This window comes from Pezoporus flaviventris, unplaced genomic scaffold, assembly GCF_033815535.1.
Source record: "Pezoporus flaviventris isolate CSIRO_AGI_PZ_B2104156 unplaced genomic scaffold, CSIRO_AGI_Pfla_v1 ptg000149l, whole genome shotgun sequence".
NCBI classification, from domain to species: domain Eukaryota; kingdom Metazoa; phylum Chordata; class Aves; order Psittaciformes; family Psittacidae; genus Pezoporus; species Pezoporus flaviventris.
In genome coordinates, this window is record NW_026892697.1 from 512122 (window position 1) to 538709 (window position 26588).

Here is a 26588-nt window from a genome sequence, read left to right on the forward strand (position 1 = left end):
AAACAACCTGAAGCTGTTTGAAGAGAACCATTCGTTGTGTTGGCTTCCATACCCTGCACTTGCTGTAATAATGACCAGTAGTAAGCAATAATGACCAATAATGGCCAGTCATGCTCAATTCCATAATCACATATTCCACATGTTCTTTCCTTACCTCCACAGTACTGAAGAGCTCCAAACGTGCTTTCAAACCCTGCATAGATGTGGCAGCAGCTTTCGCTCCCACAGCCTCCTCAGAGCCCCCTTCACCTCCTTGTTCCTCAGGCTGTAGATGAGGGGGTTGAGGGTTGGGGTGAGGATGGAGTAACACACCGACACCAGATTTGCCTGATCCCATGAGGATGCCTCATGAGGCTGGACGTAGGTGAGAATCGCAGGTGCGTAGAAGATGGTGATGGCAGCCAAGTGGGAGGCGCAGGTAGAGAAGACCTTCAGCCTCCTCGTGGCCAAAGGGATCTGCAGGACGGTGTGGAGGATGTAGGTGTAGGACACCAGGATCATCAGGAGAGGGCCCATGGTGTTTAACACAGCGTGGTAAACCTGGAAGACCTCATTTGTGCTTGTGTCTGAGCAGGAGAGCTGCAGGAGGGTGGGCAGCTCACAGAAGAAGTGGTTGATGCTCCTGGCCTGACAGAAGGACAACCTCCCCGCCAGTGTGATGTGCACCAGGGAGGTGAGGAACCCGATGGTGTACACCAGCACCATCATGCCATAGCAACGCGCCCTGGTCATGGTAGTGGTGTAGAGCAGGGGCTTGCACACAGCCGTGTATCGGTCATAAGCCATTACCCCAAGCAGGAAGCACTCACAGACAGCCAGAGCCACGAAAATATACATCTGGGCAAAGCAACCCCAAAAGGAGATGTGGCTTCTCCCCAGCAGGAAGGTTTCTAGAGCTTTTGGTATGATAGCAGAGGAAAGGCAAACATCCATGCAAGATAAGTGGGTCAGGAAGAAGTACATGGGGATGTTGAGGTGGGGGTCAGTGTTGATCAGGAGGATCATCGTCAGGTTCCCCAGCACCATGAAAACATACAGGGATAAGAAGACTGTGAAGATGGTGGTTCGTAGCTCTGGGGCATCAGAGAAACCCAAGAGGATGAAGCTGGAGAAATCCGTGAGGTTTCCTGTATCTGTCATTTCAACAAGTTGATGGATTTGGATTGAAATGAAAGGAATCACTGAAATACATCCCTACAAGAGAAATAATGTGGAAGTTTAGTTGGAGTTTAATCCACAAAGTAAATGCAATAGAAAATGGTGTATTTGTAATGGTGTATTTCTGTCTGTAACTCAAGATCTGAAGTCAAAGAGGTGAAGGAGCTCATTACACAACTGGAAATTAAAAGAGAATAATTCTACAATGATTGATATACACTGCACTAATGAAACAGTGAGAAACATCATGTCTATCCAAACGTAATACAATAAAACCAAATAAGTACATCACAAAATTTGGAAAACAGAAAAGATGTTGTATTTTCTTCACTGATTTCTGGGAATTTTAAAGATTATTTTTCTCCCTTTTTTGTATTTTTCAGAGTGGATCAGTGCTCTTCTGTAGATTCATTACTTGTGCTGCATCCTTTTCAACACCACACAAAGCCATGTACTTGAAATTTGTTCTAAGTTCTAAGTTTATCTGCTTTTGCAGAACCCCCAATATGCATAATGTTAAGGGAAAGCAGTGGACTTGGCTCCAGCAGAGCTTTGCTGTGGTTGCAGTGAGCTTCCTATGACCAACCCAAATATCCACCTAAGGGTGTAAAACACAAAATATGCCCTATATAAACCAAAATTTTAAGGCTTTAGCCTGGATATTCTCATTCTAAAATATCGCTAAATCAGTTGTAGATGGGGTCAGGAATATTGGTGTTTTTGAAGCAAACCCCATACTAGGACACTTTTATTCACACCATGGGTTATCATAGAATGGTTTTGGTTGAAGGGAAATTAAAGCTCACACAGCTCCAAACCCTGCCATGGGAAGGGACAGCTTCCACTGGAGCAGCTTGTTCCAAGCCCCTGTGTCCAACCTGCCCTTGAACACTGCCAGGGATGGGGCAGCCACAGCTTCTCTGGGCACCCTGTGCCAGCACCTCAGCACCCTCACAGGGAAGAATTTCTTCCTTATTTCCAACCTGAATTTCCCTGTTTCAGTTTAAAGCCATCACCCCTTGCCCTATCAATACAGTCCCTGAAGAAGAGTGAAATATAACATGCCATCAAGCATGTGAGAGGCAGCATGACCAGAGTCAAACTGGACCCACCACCCATCAAACCCTTTTGTACCTGCTTGGTTAAAGAGGAAGGTGGTGGTGGTGGATGCAGTGCCTGCAGCTCCTCCTGGAGCTCATGCGATGGGTTGAAGGAGAGATGCTTGGGAGCAGGATGCTCCAGGCTGGCTGGTGGAAGGGTTTTATCTCACAGGAGGCATTACCTCAGAGGCTTGTGTTGTGCAAACTGTTCTCCCAGAGGACCCTCCTCCATCAGATAATTAGTTTGACTTGATCAGCAAAACAACCTCTCAATTCCTCTCTCCCCCAAAGTCTTCCTGGCTGCATCAACACCTCCAAGACCAGTTCTCCTGCAGACACCTACCCAGGAAGACAGGCCCAGGACAGTTTGCTCTGTCTTTCCCCATCTATGACATACCTCTTCTTTTCTGTGTTTCCTGAGAAAGCCCTTTACATCCACAGAGATCATCTAATATTGCATTGAAGGGAGCTGAAAACAAGCACAACAAAGCATCCTCTGTGTGGATGGTTTGTGCTGGTCATGGGGAGTCCTTTCCATCACATGCATTTACTTCCATACACTTCACTAGTGATTGTACAGCACTTTGGTCAAAAGCATTGGCTCAAAATGTGGCTGCTTTGAGGATATATCAGGATGAAGTCAGATTTCCCAGTCTTCATCTGAAGAATCCTGAGTGCCGGTGTGTCCTGAATGCTTCTCCTACATGAAGAGATATTATAAAACCCTTGGTAGAAAAATTAACAGATAACCTTGTCCCAGACATTTAGAAAAGTCAAAGGATGGGGCAATGAGAGGAGAAAACCGAGCTATGAAAGTGTGGTAAAGGAGGAAGAAGTACACAGGTGGCTTTAAATGTTTTCAATGCAAACATTGTTTTCTGCTAGGAAGCACCAGACTGACAGTCCAGGAGATGGACTGGAGGAGGGTAGAAAAGGATTTCTGAGTGGTTTTGAATGTCTTTCTTCCCCATTGGGTACTGGGCTAAAACCAAGGCTTGTGAAGTGGGAAAATCAATATAACAGAGAGAGAAATAACTCTCAATCAAATTCTGGAAAGAAGAAAAGTATGTAATTCAAAGATTATTTAAGGGAACTACATGAAGGCAAAAAAAGCCACTAAGAATGCCTGGGTGCACTTGTGCAGCGTGAATAATGCAGCTTGAAGTCCCAGAAGCAGACAGCTGGGTACTGCACTTGCTCCATCAGCTTTGTCAGAGGACCTAGCCCAGCAGAACCTTGGCTTTTCAGGGGGGAGGAGGACCCCAAATCCTCCCTCCTAACAGCACTCAGGTTTTTTACAACCCTACTTGAAATCACAGCAGAGCAGAGACTCAGATATGACTTGTCCCCATTTCCCACAAGGGCTTTGACTTCAAGAGACTGACAGCTTTATTTCTTAGAATTGCAGCCTGGTTTGTGTTGGAAGGGACCTTAAAGGCCCTCCAGTTCCAACCCCTGCCACGGACAGGGACACCTTGTACTAGGGAAGCTTGCTCCAAGCCCCTGTGTCCAACCTGGCCTTGAACACTGCCAGCGATGGGGCAGCCACAGCTTCTCTGGGCACCCTTTGCCAGTGCCTCAGCACCCTCCCAGGGAAGAGCTTCTGCCTAAGAGCTCACCTCAATATCCCCTCTGTCATTTCACGTGACCAAACCTTGTGGTCTGGAGTTGAAATACATGGAAATATCAGTTAATGTTTCCTTAAAACCAGAAATAACACCAGAAATCATTTCCTAATATAAAACATGAGCTTAGATATCCGCTGGTCTGATGCCAGCAGGGCAAAGCCACCACCTACCTTCTCCCTTTTGCACTCTGAACCCTGAAATAAAGTTTATTGTTATGTTTAATAACATTTAAATAAAAAAAATATATTAAATTCAAGTAATATTTAAGTAGCAATCACTTTGGACAACAACTTTCTTTCCAGTACACAGTCACTGTCAGGTTTCAGGCTGCAGCCAGAGAAAGTCCTGTCCATGCCAGCACAGAATGTAGCCTTGGTTTAAGGAGAAGTGTGTTTTCCAGCTGTCATGCTTCCAAGTATGCTTAGTCCCTTCTTTGGGAAGGTGCTATATCCACCCATACTTGAAGGTGCTATATCCAACCATCCTCATTAAGGTGCAATATCGAACCATCCTTGAAGGTGCAATATCCAGCCTGCTGCTTCTCACCAGGGCAGGGTAGCCCTCTCCTTTCAGCTGACTAGGAACCATGAATGGACAAAGACCAGAGGACTCTACTTTTTGCTGTCCTCATGGCATTCTTCATATCCGCATTTCTTAGGCTGTAAATGAGCAGGTTCAGCATGGGGACAGCCACAGAGTACAGCATGGAGACCACCTCATCATGCTTTGAGGACTGCCGGGACCTAGGGCGCAGGTACATGAAGAGGGAGCTGCCGTAGTACAAAGCAATGGAGATGAAGTGAGAGGCACAGGTGGAGAAAGCTTTACATCGACCAGCCACAGACTGAATCCGCATGACAATGGAAAGGACCAAAAAGTAGGAGATGAGGATGAAGACCGCGGTGCTCAGTACCTTGAACCCCACCACGGCAGCAACCATCACCTTGATGGCAGGGGTGTCAGAGCAGGAGAGGGCTAGCAGTGGTGGTCCATCACAGAAGAAGTGATTGATCGTCTTGGACCGACAGAACGGGAGACGAGATATGGAAACCGTGTGTATGGTAGAGCTGATCACGCCAGCTAAGTAGGCACCAGCCAACATCCCAATGCAAAGCCTTTGCGACATGACCATGGAGTAGGAGAAGGGGGTTACAAATGGCCACGTAGTGATCGTAAGCCATAGCAGCCAGCACATAGCACTAGGTGGTGGCACAGGTTGCAAAGCAGAAGAGCTGAGTGGCACATCTAATGAAGGAAATCACCTTCTTCTCCACTAGAACATCAAGCAAGGCTTGAGGGATGATGATAGAGGAGTAGCAGACTTCCAGGAGAGACAAGTGGCTTAGGAAAAAGTACATGGGGGTGTGTAGGCAGGAATGCATTCTGATTAATGCAATTACTCCCAGGTTTCCTATGAAGGTAACCACATAGATGGCAAGGAATAAGACAAAGCACATCACCCACAGGACTTCCCTGTTTGTGAAGCCCAGGAGAATAAGCTCAGAGGGGAACGTATAATTATCATCAACCATAGTGAACCTATAAGCAGTTTGCCTGATTTATGTCTCCAAATTGAAATGCTGAATAGGCCCAAATCCCTCAATAATGTTAAGAATGTCAGGTTTTGTCTATCAATCAGTTACACCACTTACATACATACAAGTCAATATAAGGTAAATTCTCTTTGAGAGAGGAAAACACCAAGTTCCCAAGGCTAAACACCACAACCATCACGAACACGCTTAGAAGCAAGTAGATACTTTAAGGCAAAGGAGGGAGGGCAACACCAGAATGAATAAACTGCAGGGTTCCTCATAGTTCCTCTCAAGCCATTGACACATGGAAGTCCTTGAATTCCCCTGTAACTGCTGGGAAAAGGGAATTATTTCTCATCTTTTGGGTGCTGCCAGTCCAGTGTAAGTACATGAGGAATAAATAGCTGTTCTCTGTGATCCAGGAGGAGCTCTTTGAGAGCAAATGTGGCTTTCCTTAGGGTAGGATAGTGCAGAACCAGGATTTCTCACCCTACTTTGCTTTAGACACTATGCTAACTTGGAGACAAAAGATACATTCGGGTTTGACCAAACATAAGTTCTCCCAGGGAGAAATCAGCAGCTCCAAATATCACAGCTTACAACAGGCAGAATAAATCTCCATTGATTTTTCCGGCCTAACATTAATCATCACTTGACAGAGTTACACCAGAGAACAAAGCAGGAGTGCGCGTGGCTGGTATCTGACAAGCAGAGCCATGCTAAAGAGTCATCATTATTTGATGACCTTTTGCTGAAGGGGTGAGCTCCCCCTCCAGAGCCAGACTCATTTCAGATGTCCTGTGAGCAACGTGTGTGGTCTCCTGGTGTTATTAATGGGGATTTAGAGCTGCTTTTCACTGCTCACATAGAGATGCCGGAGGCAAAGCAGCTCCTGAACCATCACCATGGAGCTGGAAGATGTGACCCAAGTAATGAAAATCCAACTGTTTGGGTCTGGGGCTCAATGCTCCCCCTGAGGCAGCATCCACCTGCCCAGACACACACATCTCCTGCCAGGGGACAATTGACCTGAAGCTCACAATTAACAAAGGCTCACCCTCACTTTTTCTTGCTTGACAAACCAAGTGCTTGGTCTGAAGTGATCCAAGGTGCAGATATGAAACCTGGGATGTTTCTAAGGCTGCAGCTTGTGCTATACACGACAGCTTCCCCCCAGCAATCCCATCTCCCTGCAGCTTGCGCACACTCACTGGAATGGAGATAAATTAATCTGAAAACCCATACCTTGCTCACTTCATTTAGATATTATCCATGCAGGTTGTGGGTCCACACTCTGCTGAAGAGTTAACTGAATATTTATCCCTGTATTCCTGGGGAAAGGACCTCCATTTGTGGCTTTCCTACTCCGATTTGGCAACATCTTGCTTTTTGGCCAAGCTTTCAACAAGCTGCAATAGGACTCACCAAGCAGACTGTTGCTAGTGTTATCCAAGATGTAACTCTTGACATGGATAAGGGAACAACTGACTGCTGTTGAGATCCTACAGCAAAGAAAAACCTGGCAGCAGAACCTCCTGGTTAGGTAGCAGTGAGCTTGTTCTCATAGAACCATAGAATCCCAGAGAGGTTTGTTTTGGAAGGGAACTTAAGGCTCATCCAGCACCAGCCCCTGCCACGGGCAGGGACCCCTTCCACTAGAGCAGCTTGCTCCAAGCCCCTGTGTCCAACCTGGCCTTGAACACTGCCAGGGATGGGGCAGCCACAGCTTCTCTGGGCACCCTGTGCCAGCACCTCAGCACCCTCACAGGGAAGAGCTTCTGCCTAAGAGCTCATCTCAGTCTCCCCTCAGGCAGTCCAAAGCCATCATGGTGGATGTCATCCTCAAGATTTCAGTACAGGCACAAGGGGAAGGTGCCAGATATATAAAGTTATAACGCACTGGTTAGCTGTTCTTTCGAGAGTCATACAGCACAAACTATCAAATGAGTAAAGAAAAGGATCGTTTAAAATAGGAAGCAAAAGAGCCCCATGCTCACAGCACCAGCATCCCTCTGATTCCTCAAGGGGATGGTTTCTGCTGCCCTGATATAAAGCAGAGGTGTTAAGGTTTGCTACAAGGCCTGTGGATCCTGTGGATGCCACAGGACAAAGCAGGGTTTTCATATCAGGGATTTCTTCCTCTTTGCTCTCAGATCCACTTGAAATGGGTTTTAATACTCCCAGCTTCTCCAGGCTCCAGCTAGAAGGGTAATGCTGCTCTGTCTTCTCCCATGCAGCATCTACCCGTCCTTCCAGAGCCTTGTCCTTTGTGGTATTCACAGAGCCAGGGGTGAAACAAGTCAGGGGATTACACATTAACTGGCAGGGAGCTGTCAGACCAGGCAAGGGTCAGCCCAAAGGGCTCCCAAGAGCCAGGTCAGGATACACCCAACAGGTTTTTAAAATTAATGGCACTAGAAGGTCTTATTTGAAAAATACAAGCCCAAAATCGTTGCCTTTAAGAGTTTTTATCCAGCCTTCAAAACATCCCCAAAGGTAGTTTTTTTAGTACATAGCAGTATGTACTGTCTCATATTCGTATTCAAAACAAGATTACCTCTTGGGAAGCACTCTTAGATGTGTTCAACCCTCAGTGTAGGGAAAATACAGCTCTCCTTTATCTCAGTTTATGCTGCTACTTAGAATGAAAATATAAAAGCACAACTTCCTTTTCATTTTGAAGCAGCTGCCTTTACTTTTCAATCAGAAATGCTTTCGTTACTGTGCAACCAAATATGAGAGGGGGCTGCAGGGCCTTCCAGGAAAGGACAGAAATCACCTCTTTACTCCCCAAAAGCCCTAGTAGGGAATGACCCTGGTTATTCCTGCCTAGCTCTTACTGTTCTGTAACAAAAGGTGGGTTTCCTACCCCATGCAGGTTACCAGGATGGATCTACCAGTAGCCCAGGAACTTGGTTACTGTATAGGCATCCTCACCCATTCAATTCAGCACCAGAGAGCACCTAAATAAGCCCAGCTGCTCCCCTGGGATTATTTAGGTGCTGATGGGTGTGATTTACGTATATCAACAACAAGGAATTAAATCCTTCACCTCCATGGGATAAAGGTTGAGACCTTACCTGATTTGAGATCTGATGTTTTTTTTTGTTTGCTTTCATTATAAAATCTGGAATGGCTTTGTCAGGAGTAAAGATGTGCAATGGGGATACTTTCTGAGAGGGATCTGTGAATCTAGAGGAAACAACTGATGGAGAAAGGAATCATTTAAAACACCATGAATTAGCACTTCAAATTGTGTATGGATAGCACAGAATATTTAAGAGAAAAACCATTTAAAAGGCAGAGTGATTTTGATATCCTCAGCAACAGAAGGACATGGATAAAGTGCAGAGGAGGCCATGAGGATGATCAGGGGCTGAAGCAGCTCCTGTATGGAGCCAGGCTGAGAACATTGGGGCTGTTCAGCCTGGAGAAAAGAAGCTGTGTGGAGACCTCAGAGCAGCTTCCAGTGTCTGAAGGGGGCTACAAGGATGCTGGAGAGGGACTCTTCATCAGGGACTGGAGTGACAGGACAAGGAGTGATGGGTTCAAACTGAAACAGGGGGAGTTCAGGTTGGATGTAAAGCAGAAGCTGTTCCCTGTGAGGGTGCTGAGGCACTGGCACAGGGTGCCCAGAGAAGCTGTGGCTGCCCCATGCCTGGCAATGTTCTAGGTCAGGTTGGGCACAGGGTCTTGGATGACATGGTCTAGTGTGCGGCGTCCCTGACCATGGCAGGGGGTTGGAACCAAGTTCCTTTCCAACCCAAACCACTCTATGATTCTACAATAATCTACATTTCATAAAACCTGAAGCCTCAGCCAAGAACTGCACTAGGAAAAGTGGGGTTTAAAGCATCATTTCTAAATGTGAGAGGACTTTGAAGCTGTTAAACTATCTGACATTGCCTTAACATGGTCAGGAAATAAACTGTCTACATAGGATCAGCCAACTGTAGAGGCAACATGATAGCCTTAGTTTATTTATCTATAATTTCTCAGTTTCCTGGGCAAGAACAAGCCACTTGGCTTGTAAGACAAGCACGTAAGAAAAAAATCACTCCCAGCACGTAAGAAAAAAGATTTTATCTAAAATAAAAAGGAGTGGATATTCCCAGCAACGTCCAATAGATAATGGTGTTGTATAAGAAATCCTGATCCATGATTTTCTAGACAGTTATTTCAAATCTTTGGCCTTCTGATACCTAGAGGGACACCTGTGACCATTTTGCACCTCTTGGAGGTGACCACAGAGAGTAATGGTATCAAGAAGTAAAAAAAATCACAGAGGAAAAGGAATGGATTTTGTTCAGAAGTAGATGAATACAGCTTTGAAGGGGAAATGGGCATCTAAAGAGCAGGCATATGTGGATACTGTCATGTCCTGCTGGCAATAGTAAGAGTCAGCGTCAGGCTGGTAACTTTAGTAAACAGTAAGAACAAAGAATAAGAGTAAAGAATAAGAATATATATATAATATATATAATAAATATATCTATAATAAAAAATAAAATGCAAACGATAAAGAATAAAGTATAAATAAAGAAAAAAGTTTAAAAAAAGAATAAAGATCTTAGTGCTGGCCAGGGTCACATCCCTGTTTGGGTTATTTTCCCCTGGATTAAAGAGTGTTTTTCCCACTGGAGATGCCTCAGCTCAAGTGACCACAGGTGGAAAATCTCCATCCAGGACTCAGCCAAGCCTTCTCCTTCCTAAAAACCCATCAGCTCCAAATCCATTCCCAGAGGAGCTTGTTAACACAGTTGGATCAGGGACATCTCTCACCTTTGAGTGATGAGCTGCTAAAGAAATAGGGAAGTTTTGGGTGTGTGGGGAAACCCGGTGGTGACTGTTTCCCCTGGTGGCATTGCGATTTTATAGCAACCAGGATATGGGGGGGGGGGGGCTGCAATTTGTGCCAGGAACGACTTCTTGAATAGGAAATAAGGACTTTGGGTTGGGTTTCTTCATTACCTTTGATTTCCCTGTTGTTTCAGGGTGTTGGTGTGTTTCCATGTTTGCTTTGGGTTTCTTTAATCCCCATTGCCTCAAACCAAAGTGCAACTCTCCTGCAGCAAGCTCTACTGATAACATTCTTGCCTTTGTTTTTAACAAACTACTGTGGGTATAAATTAGAAAACTCCTTAGAGCTTGTCTTAAAGGCGTTGAGAAAGGCGGAACTTGAGGAAAACTGAAAGGGTGAAGGTCTACAGCTGCCTGAAAAGAGGCGGCAAAGCCCAATTTGACTGTGATTTAACTCAGCAGCCTGGTTCCAAACACAAACCCGATGAAGAATTTGCATTTCACTCACTTGACTCATGCACGATATCCCATTGCTCCACAACTGCATTAAAACATCAGTTCATCCATTTAGATCTTGGGTTTCCATCCGTCCTGGGAAAAGCTTTTCATAGGAGCTGCCTCCCCTACCCAGCCCATAAATCACTGAGACCCCAACTAAACTGAGGCAAGAAAAATCAGTATCGTGTGTGTTGGTGTTGACATTTAACACAAGAATATATTGTGTTATATATAAATATATAGGTTAGGATGCATTTAATATTGTGTTTTGATATATATACACACATACATACGTGTTTATGTGTATAATTTGCAAGTCATAGGAACAGAGACCTCCTAGATGTCCTTTCTGAGCAATAACTATGTCCTGCTGGTCATAGTCACATCAGTGACTAGTCATGGTCACATCAGGTTGCTCCTGGCCTCATTCAGGCAGCTTCTGAACATGTCCATGGGTGGAGGCTCCACAGCCTCTGGAACAAAGCCTCATGTTACCCACATCCCTGGATCAGGGTTTTCAAAGCCTGACTATGATTCTTTCTGCAGTTCTCCACAGAGCATCCTTCATCTCTTTGTTCCTCAAGCTCTAGATGAGGGGATTGAGCATGGGGATCACCACTGTGTAGAAAACAGAGACCACTTTGTCAGTGTTCAGGGAGTAACTAGAGCTAGGGCGTAAATACATGAAAATGGTTGTTCCATACAAGAGGGTCACCACAATCAGGTGGGACATGCAGGTGGAAAAGGCTTTTTTCCTGCCCTCAGCATTACGGACCCTCAGGATGGCAAAGAAGATGAAGACGTAGGAGACCAGAATGGCAGAGATGGTGCTGAGCTCAATGACACCAGCCAAGGAGAAGAGGATCATCTCATTGATGTACGTGCTGGCACAGGACAGAGCCAGGAGAGGAGGAACATCACAGAAGAAGTGGTTGATGACATTGGAGCTGCAGAAGGGCAGCCTGATGATGAAGGTCATCTGAATTGTTATAAATTGGGACCACAACGGATCATAATCCAATTGAAATTTTATTAATTATAGCAAGTAGAATATGAGCAAAGACAGCGCTGGACGACAGGGGAGTCTGCGCTCCGACAACTGCCGTACTGAACAGTTCTAACAGTCCCTTTTTATCAGTCCTCCAGTTCCGCATTCGTATCTTCAACGGAGTACTCTGCGCATGCCCCAGTTGCTTGAGGCTGAAGGCTTGAAGTCCTCCTCGGTTACCTTTAGATATCCTTTTCCATATATGGTCTTCAACTTGCTGTGCAATAATTTTTAGAATTGTTTTGCAAAAGCCCTTAGTAAGCGTCTTGCGGTTTGTAAGTAATTTTGGTGTCAACTTATGCAAGTAAAGCACTTAAGCAAAGCAATAGTTGCCCCCACCCATATGTCTGCCAGTTTTTTTAGAACATCTTGCAGATACTTCCTCAAAACTTGCAGATATTTCCTCAAAACTTGCGCAAGCGGTGTCTGGTTTAATCTGCACAAGCGACCACGGTTATCTTTTCTTTTGTTGTCTAATCTTTACATCAGGCTTAGCATAAATCTTAATAAACAATACCATAGTCCCTAGTTTTTCACAGGGAGCACAAAGGGGGGCTCCACAGTGGGGACCCAGACGCCGTCCCATAGCTTAGGGGGCACGAAGGGGGCGCCTGATAACATGGGGGGGGCACAAAGGGGGACCCCTAGAGCCCGCCCCATACCTTAGGGGGCACAAAGGGGGGCTCCATAGGGGGGACCCAGACCCCGCTTCATAACTTGGGGGGGACAAAGGGGGCACCCCATAACTTGGGGGGCTCCATAGGGGACTTCCAGAGCCTGCCCCATACCTTGGGGGCCACAAAGGGGGCGCCCCATAACTTGAGGGAGGGCACAAACGGGGACCCTCAGACTCCGCCTCATGACTTGGGGGGCACAAAGGGGGCGCCCCATAACTTGGGGGTCCCAATGCCCGCCCCCCAACACCCCATAGCGCGGGTCCTGGCCGCCCGCTTGGGAGCGCTGTTGCACCGGGCCCCGGTGCTGCTACGGGAGCGGCGCCGCTCGGTGCTGGGGGCGCTGCTCCGTGCGGGGGGCACCGGGGCTTTTCCCCCGGCTCTCGCCGCTGCTCCGGGGGCACCGGGACCCGAACCCGTGAGCTCGGGACCCGAACCCGGGAGCTCGGGGCTCGAACCCGGGGTCCCTGGAGCCTCAATGGGAGCCGCAACCGGATGCGCGGCGGGACCGGGGCATCCCCAGCCCCATCTTTGGATCCAGTGCGGAGAAGTGGGAAGTGAGTTGGGAATGGGGGTAACGGGTGGCAATGGGGGACAATGGCATAATGGGGGGTAATGGGGTAACAGGGGCGATGGGGGGGAGTGGGGGCAATGGGAGTAATGGGGGGCATTGGGGGTAATGGGCAATGGGTGTAATGGGGATAATGGGGGGCAAAGGGGGTAATGGGGGCCAATAGGGTCAATGGAGACAATGAGGGGCAATGGTGGGCAATGGTGCCTCTCTCCCCCCCCACCCCAGCGCCCCCCGTCTGGGAGCCCAGTTCTGCTCTTCCAGCCCCATGGAATTCCGTGTCCGCGCTCCCCCCTACAACCGGATGCGGACCTGGATCCATGTCCATGTGTGGAGCATCCGGATCTGGATCCGGATCCCATAGGATCTGCTCCCAAGCACCAGGACCTGTGATGCCAATGGGATCCCGTGCTCCCAGATGATCCAAGGCTCTGGAATGAGGCAGAGCTGCAGCAGGAGCCGGTGTTTCGGGGTTGGCTTGGGCTGTTTTAGGGGTGGTTTGGGTTTTTTGGTGTCATTTTTTCCTCTTTTTGGCCTGTTTGGGGGCTCTGAGCCTGCATCCCACAGGAGAAGCAGGACAAGGTGTTTTTTTGGTGGGTTTTGGGTGTTTTGGGGTTGTTTTGGGGGTGCTTTTGAAAAGTTTTTGGTTGTTTTCGTACTTTCTTGAGCCTGTTTTGGGGTTCTGAACTTGTGACCCATAGGGGAAACAGGACAAGGTGGTTTTAGGTTGGTTTTGTCCAATTTTGGGGCTCTGACCGGTGTCCCATAGGAGAAGCAGGACAAAGTGATTTTGGGGTGGTTTTGGCCCATTTTGGGGGTTGTTTGGGGTGTTTTGGCCTGCTTTTCTCCTGTTTTTGTCCTGTTTTGGGGCTCTGACCCTGTATCCCATTGGAGAAGGAGGACAAGGTGGTTTTGGGGTGGTTTTGGGGTGGTTTGCGGTTTGCTTTGGGTGTTTTGGCCCATTTTTGGCCTGTTTTGGGTCTGTTTTGAGCCTCTTGCCCTGTATCCCCTAGAAGAAGCAGGACAAGGTGGTTTTGGGTTGTTTTTGGCCTGTTTTGGGTCTTTTTGGGGGCTTTGACCCTGTATCCAATAGGAGAAGCAGGAGAAGGTGATTTTGGGGTGGTTTTAGGGTGGTTTGGCCTGGTTTTGGCCTGTTTTGGGTCTCTGACACTGTGTCCCATTGAAGAAGCAGGACAAGGTGGTTTTGGGGTGTTTTGGGTTGGTTTTGGCCTGTTTTTGGTCTTTTTGGGGGCTTTGACCCTGTATCCCATAGGAAAAGCAGGAGAAGGTGATTTGGGGGTGGTTTTGGGGTGGTTCGGCCTTGTTTTTGCCTGTTTTGGGTCTGTTTTGGGGCTCTGACCCTGTATCCCACAGGAGAAGCAGGACCAGGGGTTTTTGGGGTTGTTTTGGGTCCGTTTTGTGGCTGATTTTGCGGTTTTTGTCTTGTTTTGGGTCTGTTTTGAGGCTCTGGCCCTGTATTTATTTTCAAGAAGGGGAAAATGGATGACCCGGGGAATTACAGAGCAGTCAGTCTCACCTCTGTGCCTGGCAACATCTTGGAGCAGATTCTCCTGGAAAGCATGCTAAGGCACATGAAAGTCAACAAGGTGCTTGGTGACAGCCAGCATGGCTTCACTGAGGGGAAATCCTGCCTGACCAATGTGGTGGCCTTCTATGAAGGGGCTACAGAACTGATGGACAGGGGTAGAGCAGTTGATGGCATCTACCTGGACTTGTGCAAAGCGTTCGACACTGTCCCCCACAACATCCTTGTCTCTACATTGGAGAGACATCAATTTGATGGATGGACCACTCGGTGGATAAAGAACTGGCTGGATGGCCGCACACAAAGAGTTGTGGTCAATGGCTCAGTGTCCGGCTGGAGACCAGTAACGAGTGGTGTCCCTCAGGGATCGGGGTTGGGACCGGTCTTGTTCAACATCTTCGTCACTGCCATGGACAGTGGGATTGAGTGCGCCCTCAGCAAGTTTGCCGATGACACCAAGCTGTGTGGTTCGGTTGATACCCTGGAGGGAAGGAATGCCATCCAGAGGGACCTCGACACACTTGTGAGGTGGGCTGATGGCAACCCCATGAAGTTTAACCATGCCAAGTGCAAGGTCCTACACCTGGGTCGGAGCAGTCCCAGGCACAGCTACAGGTTGGGCAGAGAAGAGATTCAGAGCAGCCCTGCAGAGAAGGACTTGGGGGTGTTGGCTGATGAGAAAATGAACATGAGCTGGCTTCATTGTGTGCTTGCAGCCCAGAAAGCCAACAGTATCCTGGGCTGCATCCAAAGGAGCGTGACCAGCAGGGGGAAGGAGGTGATCCTGCCCCTCTGCTCTGCTCTTGTGAGACCTCACCTGGAGCATTGTGTGCAGTTCTGGTGTCCTCAACATAAAAAGGACATGGAACTGTTGGAACAAGTCCAGAGGAGTCCACGAGGATGATCAGGGGGCTGGAGCACCTCCCGCATGAAGACAGGCTGAGAAAGTTGGGGCTGTTCAGCCTGGAGAAGAGAAGGCTGCGTGGAGACCTCAGAGCAGCTTCCAGTATTTGAAGGGGGCCTATAGGGATGCTGTGGAGGGACTCTTCATTAGGGACTGTAGTGATAGGACAAGGGCAACAGGTTAAACCTTAAAGAGGGGAAGTTTAGGTTGGATATATGGAAGAAATTCCTTCCTGTGAGGGTGGTGAGGCACTGGAATGGGTTGCCCAGGGAGGTTGTGAATGCTCCATCCCTGGCAGTGTTTAAGGCCAGGTTGGACGAGGCCTTGGGTGATATGGTTTAGTGTGAGGTGTCCCTGTCCATGGCAGGGGCTTCGGAACCTGATGATCTTAAGGTCCTTTCCAACCCTAACGATTCTATGATTCTATGAACTGAGGGTAGGACCAAAGGGTTTGATACATCTCTGGTGTCCCCAACACAGGGAGGACTTGGAGCTGCTGGAGCAAGTCCAGAGGAGGCAACGAGGATGGTCAAGGGCTGGAGCTCCTCCCATATGGAGCCAGGCTGAGAACATTGGGTCTGTTCAGCCTGGAGAAGAGAAGCTGTGTGGAGACCTCAGAGAAGCTTCCAGTGTTTGACGGGGCCTACAGGAAACCTGAAGAAGGTCTTTGGCCAAGGGCCAGTAGGGACAGGCCAAGGGGAATGGCTTTAACCTGCCCGAGGGGAGACTGAGATGAGCTCTTAGGCAGAAGCTCTTCCCTGTGAGGGTGCTGAGGCGCTGGCACAGGGTGCGCAGAGAAGCTGTGGCTGCCCCATCCGTGGCAGTGTTCAAGGCCAGGTTGGACACAGGGGCTTGGAGCAAGCTGCTCCAGTGGAAGGTGTCCATGCCTGTGGCAAGGGTTGGAACTGGATGCCCTTTAAGCTCCCTTCCTACACAAAACAGGCTGTGATTCTAAGAAATAAAGCTCTGACAGTCTGTTGGTCAACAAAGCCCTTGTGCTAAATGGGGAGAAGTCATGTCTGAGCATCTGCTCTGCTGCAAATTTAAGTAGGGGTGTAAAGGGCCTGAGTGCTGTTAGGTGGGGGGATCTGGGGTCCTCCTTCCACCTGAACAGCCAGGACCAGCACAAACCATCCACAGAGAGGATGCTTTGTTGTGCTTGTTTTCAGCTCCCTTCAATTCAATATTAGATGATCTCTGTGGATGTAAAGGGCTTCCTCAGGGAAACACTGAAAGGAAGAGGTATGTGATAGATGGGGAAATACAAAGCAAACTGTCCTGGGCCTGTCTTCCTGGGAAGAACTGGTCTTGGAGGTGTTGATGCAGCCAGAAGGAGTTTGGGGAGAGAGGACTTGAGAGGTTGTTTTGCTGATCAAGTCAAACTAATTATCCGATGGAGGAGGGTCCTTTGGGAGAACAGTTTGCACAACACAAGCCTCTGAGGTAATGCCTCCTGTGAGATAAAACCCCTCCACCAGCCAGCCTGGAGCATCCTGCTCCCAAGCATCTCTCCTTCAACCCATCGCATGAGCTCCAGGAGGAGCTGCAGGCACTGCATCCACCACCACCTTCCTCTTTAACCAAGCAGGTACAAAAGGGTTTGATGGGTGGTGGGTCCAGTTTGACCCTGGTCTTGCTGCCTCTCACATGCTTGATGACATGTTGAAATTCACTCTTCTTCAGGGACTGTATTGATAGGGCAAGGGGTGATGGGTTTAAACTGAAACAGAGAAATTCAGGTTGGAAATAAGGAAGGAATTCTTCCCTGTGAGGGTGCTGAGGCGCTGGCACAGGGTGGCCAGAGAAGCTGTGGCTGCCCCATCCCTGGCAGTGTTCATGGCCAGGCTGGACACAGGGGCTTGGAGCAAGCTGCTCTAGTGGAAGGTGTGCCTGCCTGTGTCAGGGGTTGGAGCTGTGTGAGCTTTAATTTCCCTTCAACCCAAACCATTCTACGATAGCCCATGGTGTGAATAAAAGTGCCCTAATATGCCTAGTAGGTTTGCTTCAAAAACACCAGTATTCCTGACCCCATCTACAACTGATTTAGCGATATTTTAGCATGAGAATATCCAAGCTAAAGCCTTAGAATTTTGGTTTATATATGGTATGTTTTGTGTTTTACACCCTTAGGTGGATATTTGGGTTGGTCATAGGAAGCTCACTGCATTCCCAGCAAAGCTCTGCTGGAGCCAAGTCCACTGCTTTCCCTTAACATTATGCAGGGTGGGGGTTCTTCAAAAGCAGATAAACTTAGAACTTAAAAGAAATTTCAAGTACATGGCTTTGTATGGTGTTGAAAAGGATGCAGCACAAGTAATGAATCTACAGAAGAGCACTGATCCACTCTGAAAAATACAAAAAAGGGAGAAAAATAATCCTTAAAATTCCCAGAAATGAGTGAAGAAAATACAACATCTTTTCTGTTTTCCACATTTTGTGATGTACTTATTTGCTTTTATTGTATTACGTTTGGATAGACATGTTTCTCACTGTTTCATTAGTGATGTGTATATCAATCATTGTAGAATTATTCTCTTTTCATTTCTGTTCGTGTAATGAGCTCCTTCACCTCTTTGACTTCAGATCTTGAGTTACAGACAGAAATACACCATTACAAATACACCATTTTCTATTGCATTTACTTTGTGGATTAAACTCCAACTAAACTTCCACATTATTTCTCTTGTAGGGATGTGTTTCAGTGATTCCTTTCATTTCAATCCAAATCCATCAACTTGTTGAAATGACAGATACAGGAAACCTCACTGTTCTCTCCAGCTTCATCCTCTTGGGTTTCTCTGATGCCCCAGAGCTACAAACCACCATATTCACAGTCTTCTTATCCCTCTATGTTTTCATGGTTCTGGGGAACCTGACGATGATCCTGCTGATCAACACTGACCCCCACCTCCACATCCCCATGTACTTCTTCCTGAGCCACTTATCTTGCATGGATGTTTGCCTTTCTTCCTCCATCATCCCAAAAGCTCTGGAGACCTTCCTGCTGGGGAGAAGCCACATCTCCTTTTGGGGTTGCTTTGCCCAGATGTATATTTTCGTGGCTCTGGCTGTCTGTGAGTGCTTCCTGCTTGGGGTAATGGCTTATGACCGATACACGGCTGTGTGCAAGCCCCTGCTCTACACCACTACCATGACCAGGGCGCGTTGCTATGGCATGATGGTGCTGGTGTACAGCATCGGGTTCCTCACCTCCCTGGTGCACATCACGCTGGCAGGGAGGTTGTCCTTCTGTCAGGCCAGGAGCATCAACCACTTCTTCTGTGAGCTGCCCACCCTCCTGCAGCTCTCCTGCTCGGACACCCACAGAAACAAGTTTGTGCTGGTGTCCAGTGTTACGTTTAACTCCATGGTCTCTCTCCTGATGATCCTAGTGTCCTACACCTACATCCTCCACACCATCCTGCGGATCCCTTTGGCCACGAGGAGGCTGAAGGTCTTCTCTACCTGCACCTCCCACTTGGCTGCCATCACCATCTTCTACGTGCCCGGGATCCTCACCTACGTCCAGCCTCATGAGGCATCCTCATGGGATCAGACAAAGCTGGTGTCGGTGTGTTACTGCATCCTCACCCCAACCCTCAACCCCCTCATTTACAGCCTGAGGAACAAGGAGGTGAAGGGGGCTCTGAGGAGGCTGTGGGAGCGGAAGCTGCTGCCACGTCTATGCAGGGTTTGAAAGCACATTTGGAGCTCTTCAGTACTGTGGAGGTAAGGAAGGAATATGTGGAATATGTGATTATGGAATTGAGCATTACTGGCCATTATTGGTCATTATTGCTCACTACTGGTCGTTATTACAGATAAGGAGATCATACAGCAAGGGTATGGAAGCCAGCACAACGAATGGTTCTCTTCTAACAGCTTCAGGTTGTTTTAAGCGAGGCCTGAGCCTTCAGTAATTCATCCAAATAAGTATCAGGTATTTAATAGCAGGCCTGAGACAGCACCATTGTGTTTTGTGTTTAAATTTTGCTAAATGAAAGTAGAGCCCAGAAAAAGGAGGCTCAGGCTTGAGGTAAGGCACTGACCACTGTCTCCATTGCCTGCTTTATAAGCATTTCCTCAATGATGAACTGGTGGAAGGACAAGAGGATTTGATACAGCTCTGCTGTCCCCAACACAAGGTGGACGTGCAGCTGCTGGAGCAAGTCCAGAGATGCAACAAGGATGGTCAGGGGCTGGAGCAGCTCCTGTATGGAGCCAAGAAGGGAACATTGGATCTGTTCAGCCTGGGGAAGAGAAGCTGTGTGGAGACCTCAGAGCAGCTCCCAATGTCACAGTATCACAGTATCACAGTATGCTAGAGATTGGAAGGGACCTCGAACGATCATCTAGTCCAATCCCCCTGCCGGAGCAGGAACACCTAGATAATGTTACACAGGAATGTGTCCAGGCGGGTTTTGAATGTCTCCAGGGAAGAACACTCCACAACCTCCCTGGGCAGCCTGTTCCAGTGTTCCGTCACCCTCACTGAGAAGAAGTTTCTTCTCAAGTTTAAGTGGAACCTCTTGTGTTCCAGTTTGTACCCATTACCCCTTGTCCTATCATTGTTTGCCACTGAAGTGTCCGAAGGGGGCTACAAAAAACCTGCAGGAGGCCAAGGGGAATGGCTTGAACCTGCCAGAGGGGAGACTGAGCTGAGCTCTTAGGCTGAAGCTCTTCCCTGTGAGGGTGCTGAGGCGCTGGCACAGGGTGCCCAGAGAAACTGTGGCTGCCCCATCCCTGGCAGTGTTCAAGGCCCGGTTGGACACAGGGGCTTGGAGCAAGCTTCCCTAGTACAAGGTGTCCCTGCCCGTGGCAGGGGTTGGAGCTGGATGAGCTTTAAGGTCCCTTCCAACACAAACTAGGATGCGATTCTAAGAAATAAAGCTGTGACAGTCTGTTTGTCAACAAAGCCCATGTGCTAAATGGGGACAAGTCATATCTGAGCCTCTGCTCTGCTGTGAATTTAAGTAGGGGTGTAAAGAGCCTGAGTGCTGCTGGGAGGGAGGATCAGGGGTCTTCCTCTCCCCTGAACACCCAAAGCGCTGCTTGCCTGGGTACCTTGATGAAGCTGATAGAGCAAGTGCAGTACTCAGCTGTCTGCCTCTCGGATTTCAAGCTGCATTATTCACCCTGCAGAAGCACACCAGGTATTCTTAGTGCCTCTTTCCGGATTCATGTAGTTCTTTTCAATAATCTTTGAAGTATATATTGTTCTTCTTTTCTAAATTAGGTTGAGGGTTATTTCTCCCTCTGTTACACTGATTTTCCCACTTCACAAGCCTTCAGTTTAGCCCAGTACTCAGTGGTGAAGAAAGACATTCAAAACCACTCAGAAATCCTTTTCTACCCTCCTCCAGTGCATCTCCTGGACTGTCAGTCTGGTGCCTTCCAGCAGAAAAACAGGTTGACATTGAAAACATCTAAAGCCATCTACGTTCTTCTCTTTCTTCCTTCCCCACACTTTCATAGCTCAGTTTTCTCCTCTCATTGACCCATCCTTTGACTTTTCTAAATGTCTGGGACAAGGTTATCATTTAATATTTCTCCTAAGGGGTTTATAATCTAGGAGAAGCATTCAGGACACACCGGCACTCAGGATTCTTCAGATGAAGACTGGGAAATCTGACTTCATCCTGTTATATCCTCAAAGCAGCCACATTTTGAGCCAATGCTTTTGACCAAAGTGTTGTTCAATCACTAGTCAAGTGTATGGAAATAAATGCATGTGATGGAAAGGACTCCCCATGACCAGCGCAAACCATCCACAGAGAGAGGATGCTTTGTTGAGCTTGTTTTCAGCTCCCTTCAATTCAATATTTGATGATCTCTGTGGATGTAAAGGGCTTCCTCAGGGAAACACTGAAAGAAAGGGGTATGTGATAGATGAGGAAATACAAAGCAAACTGTCCTGGGCCTTTCTTCCTGGGTAGGTCTCTGCAGGAGAACTGGTCTTGGAGGTGTTGATGCAGCCAGAAGGAGTTTGAGGAATGAATGGTTCCTTCAAACAGCTTCAGGTGATTTTAAGCATGGACTGAGTCTTGGATAATTCATCCAAATAAGTATCAGTTATTTAATAGCAGGAGTGAGACAGCACCATGGTGTTTTGTGTTTAAATTGTGCTAAATGAAAGTAGTTCCCACAAAAAGGAGGCTCAGCCTTGGGGTAAGGCAGTGACCACTTTCTCCATTGCCTGGTTGATAACTGCTCATCCCAAGCGAGCTTGAAGATCTGAGGGAAGGACCAAAGGTTCAATACAGCTCTGGTATCCCCTGCAGTTCTGATACAGTTTTGGTGTCTATAGAATCCTAGAATCCTAGAATACTTAGGGTTGGAAAGTACCTTAAGATCAACTAGTTCCAACCCCCCTGCCATGGGCAGGGACACCTCACACTAAACCATCTCACCCAAGGCTCTGTCCAACCTGGTCTTGAACACTGCCAGGGATGGAGCATTCACAACCTCCCTGGGGAACCCATTCCAGTGCCTCACCACCCTCACAGGAAGAAATTTCTTCCTTATATCTAACCTAAACTTCCCCTGTTTAAGTTTGAACCCGTTACCCCTTGTCCTATCATTACAGTCCCTAATGACGAGTCCCTCCCCAGCATCCCTATAGGCCCCAGATACTGGAAAGCTGCTCTGAGGTCTCCACGCAGCCTTCTCTTCTCCAGGCTGAACAGCCCCAACTTTCTCAGCCTGTCTTCATACGGGAGGTGCTCCAGTCCCTGAGCATCCTCGTGGCCTCCTCTGGACTTGTTCCAACACTTCCATGTCCTTTTTATGTTGAGGACACCAGAACTGCACACAATGTTCCAGGTAAAGTCTCACAAGGGCAGAGTAGAGGGGCAGGATCACCTCCTTCGACCTCCTGGCCCCTCTCCTTTGGATGCAGCCCAAGATACTGTTGGTTTCTGGGCTGCAAGCACACACTGCTGGCTCATGTTCATTTTCTCATCGCCCAGCACCCCCAAGTGCTTCTCTGCAGGGAGCATAAGAAGGCCATGGAGCTGCTGGAGTAAGTCCAGAGGAGGCCACGAGGATGCTCAGGGGCTGAAGCAGCTCCCGTATGGCGCCAGGCTGAGAACACTGGGGCTGTTGAGCCTGGAGAAGAGAAGCTGCTTGGAGACCTCAGAGCAGCTTCCAGTGTCTGAAGGGGGCTACAAGGATGCAGGAGAGGAATTCTTCATCAGGGAGTGTAGGGATAGGACAAGGGGTGATGGGTTCAAACTGAAGCAGGGGGATCCACATTGGATGTAAGGAAGGAATTCTTTACTATGAGGGTGCCGAGGTGCCACCACAGGGTGCCCTGAGAAGTTGTGGCTGCCCCATCCCTGACAGTGTTCAAGGGCAGGTTGGACACAGGGGCTTAGAGAAAACTGCTCTAGTGGAAATTGTCCCTGCCCATGGCAGGGGTTGGAAGTTGAGAGCTTTTAGGTCCCTTCCAACATAAACCAGTCTGGGATTCTGTGATACCTGATATGAGCATCCAATACATTTATCCCGTGTAAGTGAGCTGGAGCAGTGCTAAGGACTTGTGATAGGCACACATAGGTTTGCATGTGGCCAGAAGTGTGTCCCAACTAAAATCTTCCTGGGATGTGTGGTCCTCACACCTTTTTTTTCCGTTTAATGAACTGTACAACTGCTGGAAGAACATGTACTTTTATAATGACAAAATGAATAAATTTGTGGTTTAAAATAAGCACCTTTGGAAACCATGGTCTTCTGCAAAGAACTGTGATGAATAATGAATGAATGCAATGGCAACCAGTCAAAATCTAATTTAAGTTGGTGTGAAGAGAAACGCTCACTTTATAAGCTTTTAATCAAAGTTTCTGATGGAGTTTTCATGAAAAATAAGACATTTGGACAATTCCCTCAAGAAAAGAGAACACAACATGTGAAGCAACTTACTCAGATAGAATAAGAGAGGGACTCTTCATCAGGGCCTGTAGGGACAGGCCAAGGGGAATGGCTTGAACCTGCCCGAGGGGAGACTGAGATGAGCTCTTAGGCAGAAACTCTTCCCTGGGAGGATGCTGAGGTGCTGGCACAGGGTGCCCCGAGAAGCTGTGGCTGCCCCATCCCTGGCAGTGTTCAAGGGCAGGTTGGACACAGGGGCTTGGAGCAAGCTGCTCCAGTGGAAGGTGTTGGGGTTGGAGCTGGAGGAGCTTTAAGCTCCCTTCCAACCCAAACCATTCCATGATTCCATGATTTTGCATAACTGAGGAGGGATGATTCTCATTAACACAATAAAGGAGCTCTTTGCTCCTTTTTCCTCCATTCTTTCACCCGCTGCACACAGGAATACACCAGAGGAGGCTGAATGCAGAGCTGCTGCTGTGTTTAGGGCATTGGGTGGTGGAAAACCCAGTTCCCCTCTCCTTGAGACATCAGGGAGTGCAGCCACAGTAATTGCCATGGCCAGCATCACCTGGGTCCTTCTCACACACCCTCTGACATAGGCTCAGGCTCTATTTAAGCTCAGTCCTGGCACTGGGCCCACTTCCAGGGCTCTGCTTTAACTGGGTTTGCTCCTGGTCAGTAGCAACCATGAACTTGACTCTTAGTTTCCCCTGGGCTATCAGTGGAAGCTGCTGCTGAGCTCAGGCACAGGGGGACCGTGCTCTGCTTTGTGGCCACTTTCAGCTCCCAGCTCGCCTTCCCATTGGGAATAACTGGTCCTGGCTGCTCCCTTGAGGCACCTTGCATCATGCAAACAGCACAAACAGCTCTTAATGAGAGGCAAGACCCTCTGGTGTCCAAGCTAGGGACAAGGCAAGCTCTAATGGAAACTAAGTGTTATAAACATCTCCCCCTCCTTGTCTGTGTCTGTCCCAGGTCTCTATTTGCTACATAAAGAGCTTATTGCTAAAGGTCTCTAACAGGTTGCAGTTGGTTATTTCTGCTTTGCAGAGCATGAAGTTCTGCAGCATTCCTCAGTGGTACCTTCTCAGTTAACAGGTTGTGTTGGGGAAGAGTTGGGTGGGAGGAAATATCACTTACAGCAGCCCCACAACAAGAAAACAGGGGAAGAAAACCATACTTCTCCCTAAAGTCATTACATTCAATCACACGAAAATCCTTGGCAATAGGGGAAAATCCTACTCTCAGCTGCTACTTCTCCTAAACCAGATGTGAGATGAAGCCCACAGCGAGGAGGTTAGAAATAGGTGGCCTTTAAGCTCCCTCCAACCCACACAGTTCTGAGACCTCTTTGGCTGAGCTGAATGTTTGCAGTGGTAGGAAGGAAGGTGCAGGATGACAGACACAGCTGTGCTGCCTCCAGGCTGGGATGTTCTGGTCACACAGCAATTTAGCATCTTCCCAATGCTCAATCACAGCAGGTACCATGCTCATCCTCTGGCAGCTCAGTGGCTCTGCTTCTCCTCCCATTTCCTTACTTTGCACTGCACATCCTTCTGGAAGCAAATGGGATTTTATGCATTTCCTTGCATTAGCCCAAAGTAAAGTGATGTTTTTCGGATGTACCTCCTCAAAACCCTTCATCCCTCCTTGAACTTACCTCTGGATGAATCACTGCTTGAATCAGTGCAACTTCTAAAGTTAAACTGAAGAGGGAAATTCCTCATGGGCTTATTTTTGCCACCTCCTATGATATCACATCTATTTTCCCCAAAAGAAAAACCCCAAGAGATGACAAGAGAATATTTATCAGAGACCTATATTGAGGGGATGCTTAACATCACCGAGCCTCTGCAGAGTTTAAAGCATGGTTAGAATGTGCTGTACCTGCTCCTGTAAAGACATTCAGTTCCTTCCTCCTCCAGACAGCTGACACAAAACAAGTCAAAAAGGGAAAGAGGAGGAGTTCTATCATCCAGCTGGGACCGGGTTGGTCAATGAGCAGCTCGCAATGAGGTTATTTGCTGTTGCTTTTCTAAGGGCATCTTTAACATCCTTGTTCCTCAAGCTGTAGATCAGAGGGTTGAGCATAGGGACAAGGAGGGTGTAAAACACAGCGGTGACTTTCTCTGTCTCCAGGGAGTACTTGGAAGCTGATTGCATGTGGCTGAGCCCAGCAAGGACGTAGAACAAGGTAACGGTCAGGAGGTGGGAGGCACAAGTAGAGAAGGCTTTGTGCCTTCCTTCAGCAGACCTAATCCTCAGGATGGACAGGAGGATGTATACATAGGAGGTGATGATGAGGACGAGCACAGACATGGAAATGCTCCCATGAAGAATTACAAGCAAAAGCTCATTGAGGTGGCTGTTGGAGCAGGAGAGCTTCAGCAAAGGGTTAGCGTCACAGAAGTAATGGTTGATGGTGTTTGGACCGCAGAAAGGCAACAGCAGCAAGCAACAGGTTTGGATTAGGGAGTTCAAAATCCCCCCCATGTATGATGCAGCCACCAGCTGAACACAGACCCCGTGGGGCATGGAAACCGTGTAGAGCAGTGGGTTGCAGATGGCTACATAGCAGTCATAAGCCATCACAGCCAGCAAGAGCACCTCTGTGGTCACAAACATGAGGAAGAAGAAATGCTGCAGGAAGCAGGCAGGGTAAGAGATGGTTTTGTTTTCCACCAAGAAGGCAAGAAGCAGCTTTGGAGCAAAGACAGAGGAGTAGCAAAGATCGACAACAGAGAGATTGCAGAGGAAGAAGTACATGGGGGTGTGCAGCCGGGGGCTTGTCTTGATCACTGCCATCAGCCCAAGGTTGCCCATGAGAGTGATGAGATAAATCATGACGAAGATTACAGAGAGGAGTCTGCATCTTGGGCTCGCTTGTCAGGCCAAGGAGGATGAAGTGGGTCACTGCGGTGTGGTTGCCTTTAGCCCCGTTACTGTATTGCATGGCAGCATCCCTGCGGGAAGGAGGAAAGATGGAGTGAAATAGGGAAGAGCAATGCCATGTGGCTTGCATGTACTCTGTTAGGTTGGACATTAGAACAATAAAGATTTGATAGTTGAGGCAACGCTTAACTGTGGTTCTTGGTGAATCTTCACAGGCAGAGAAACACATCCAAAAACCATTCAGAAATCTCTTAATCATGAGGCTAAATCAGACCTTTTCTTTTAAAAACCCAAACCCAATCTTGAACCATTTGAAAACTGGAGAAGAGGTGCAAACTGGTCATCACATTTCATTAGGGAGG

General features: G+C 48.0%; 2 protein-coding genes and 1 pseudogene across 2 annotated transcripts; all 3 read right to left on the minus strand.

Annotated features, from left to right (window-relative positions):
- Positions 1-210: 210 nt before the first annotated feature.
- LOC133283017 (olfactory receptor 8I2-like) lies at positions 211-1113 on the minus strand (the record flags this gene model as incomplete). Its single annotated transcript, XM_061479451.1, has 1 exon — positions 211-1113. A coding segment is annotated over one exon (903 nt), but the record flags the coding sequence as incomplete, so codon positions are not given.
- A 3350-nt stretch (positions 1114-4463) lies between these two features.
- On the minus strand, positions 4464-5418 carry LOC133283019 (olfactory receptor 8U3-like; annotated as a pseudogene).
- Positions 5419-11305: 5887 nt separating this feature from the next.
- On the minus strand, positions 11306-26178 carry LOC133283020 (olfactory receptor 5J3-like). The gene is made up of 2 exons (XM_061479453.1): positions 25781-26178; positions 11306-11681 (listed from the first exon to the last, which is right to left on the minus strand). The coding sequence occupies exons 1-2, from the start codon at positions 26176-26178 to the stop codon at positions 11306-11308; spliced, it is 774 nt and encodes a 257-aa protein (XP_061335437.1).
- Between the last annotated feature and the right edge of the window lie 410 nt (positions 26179-26588).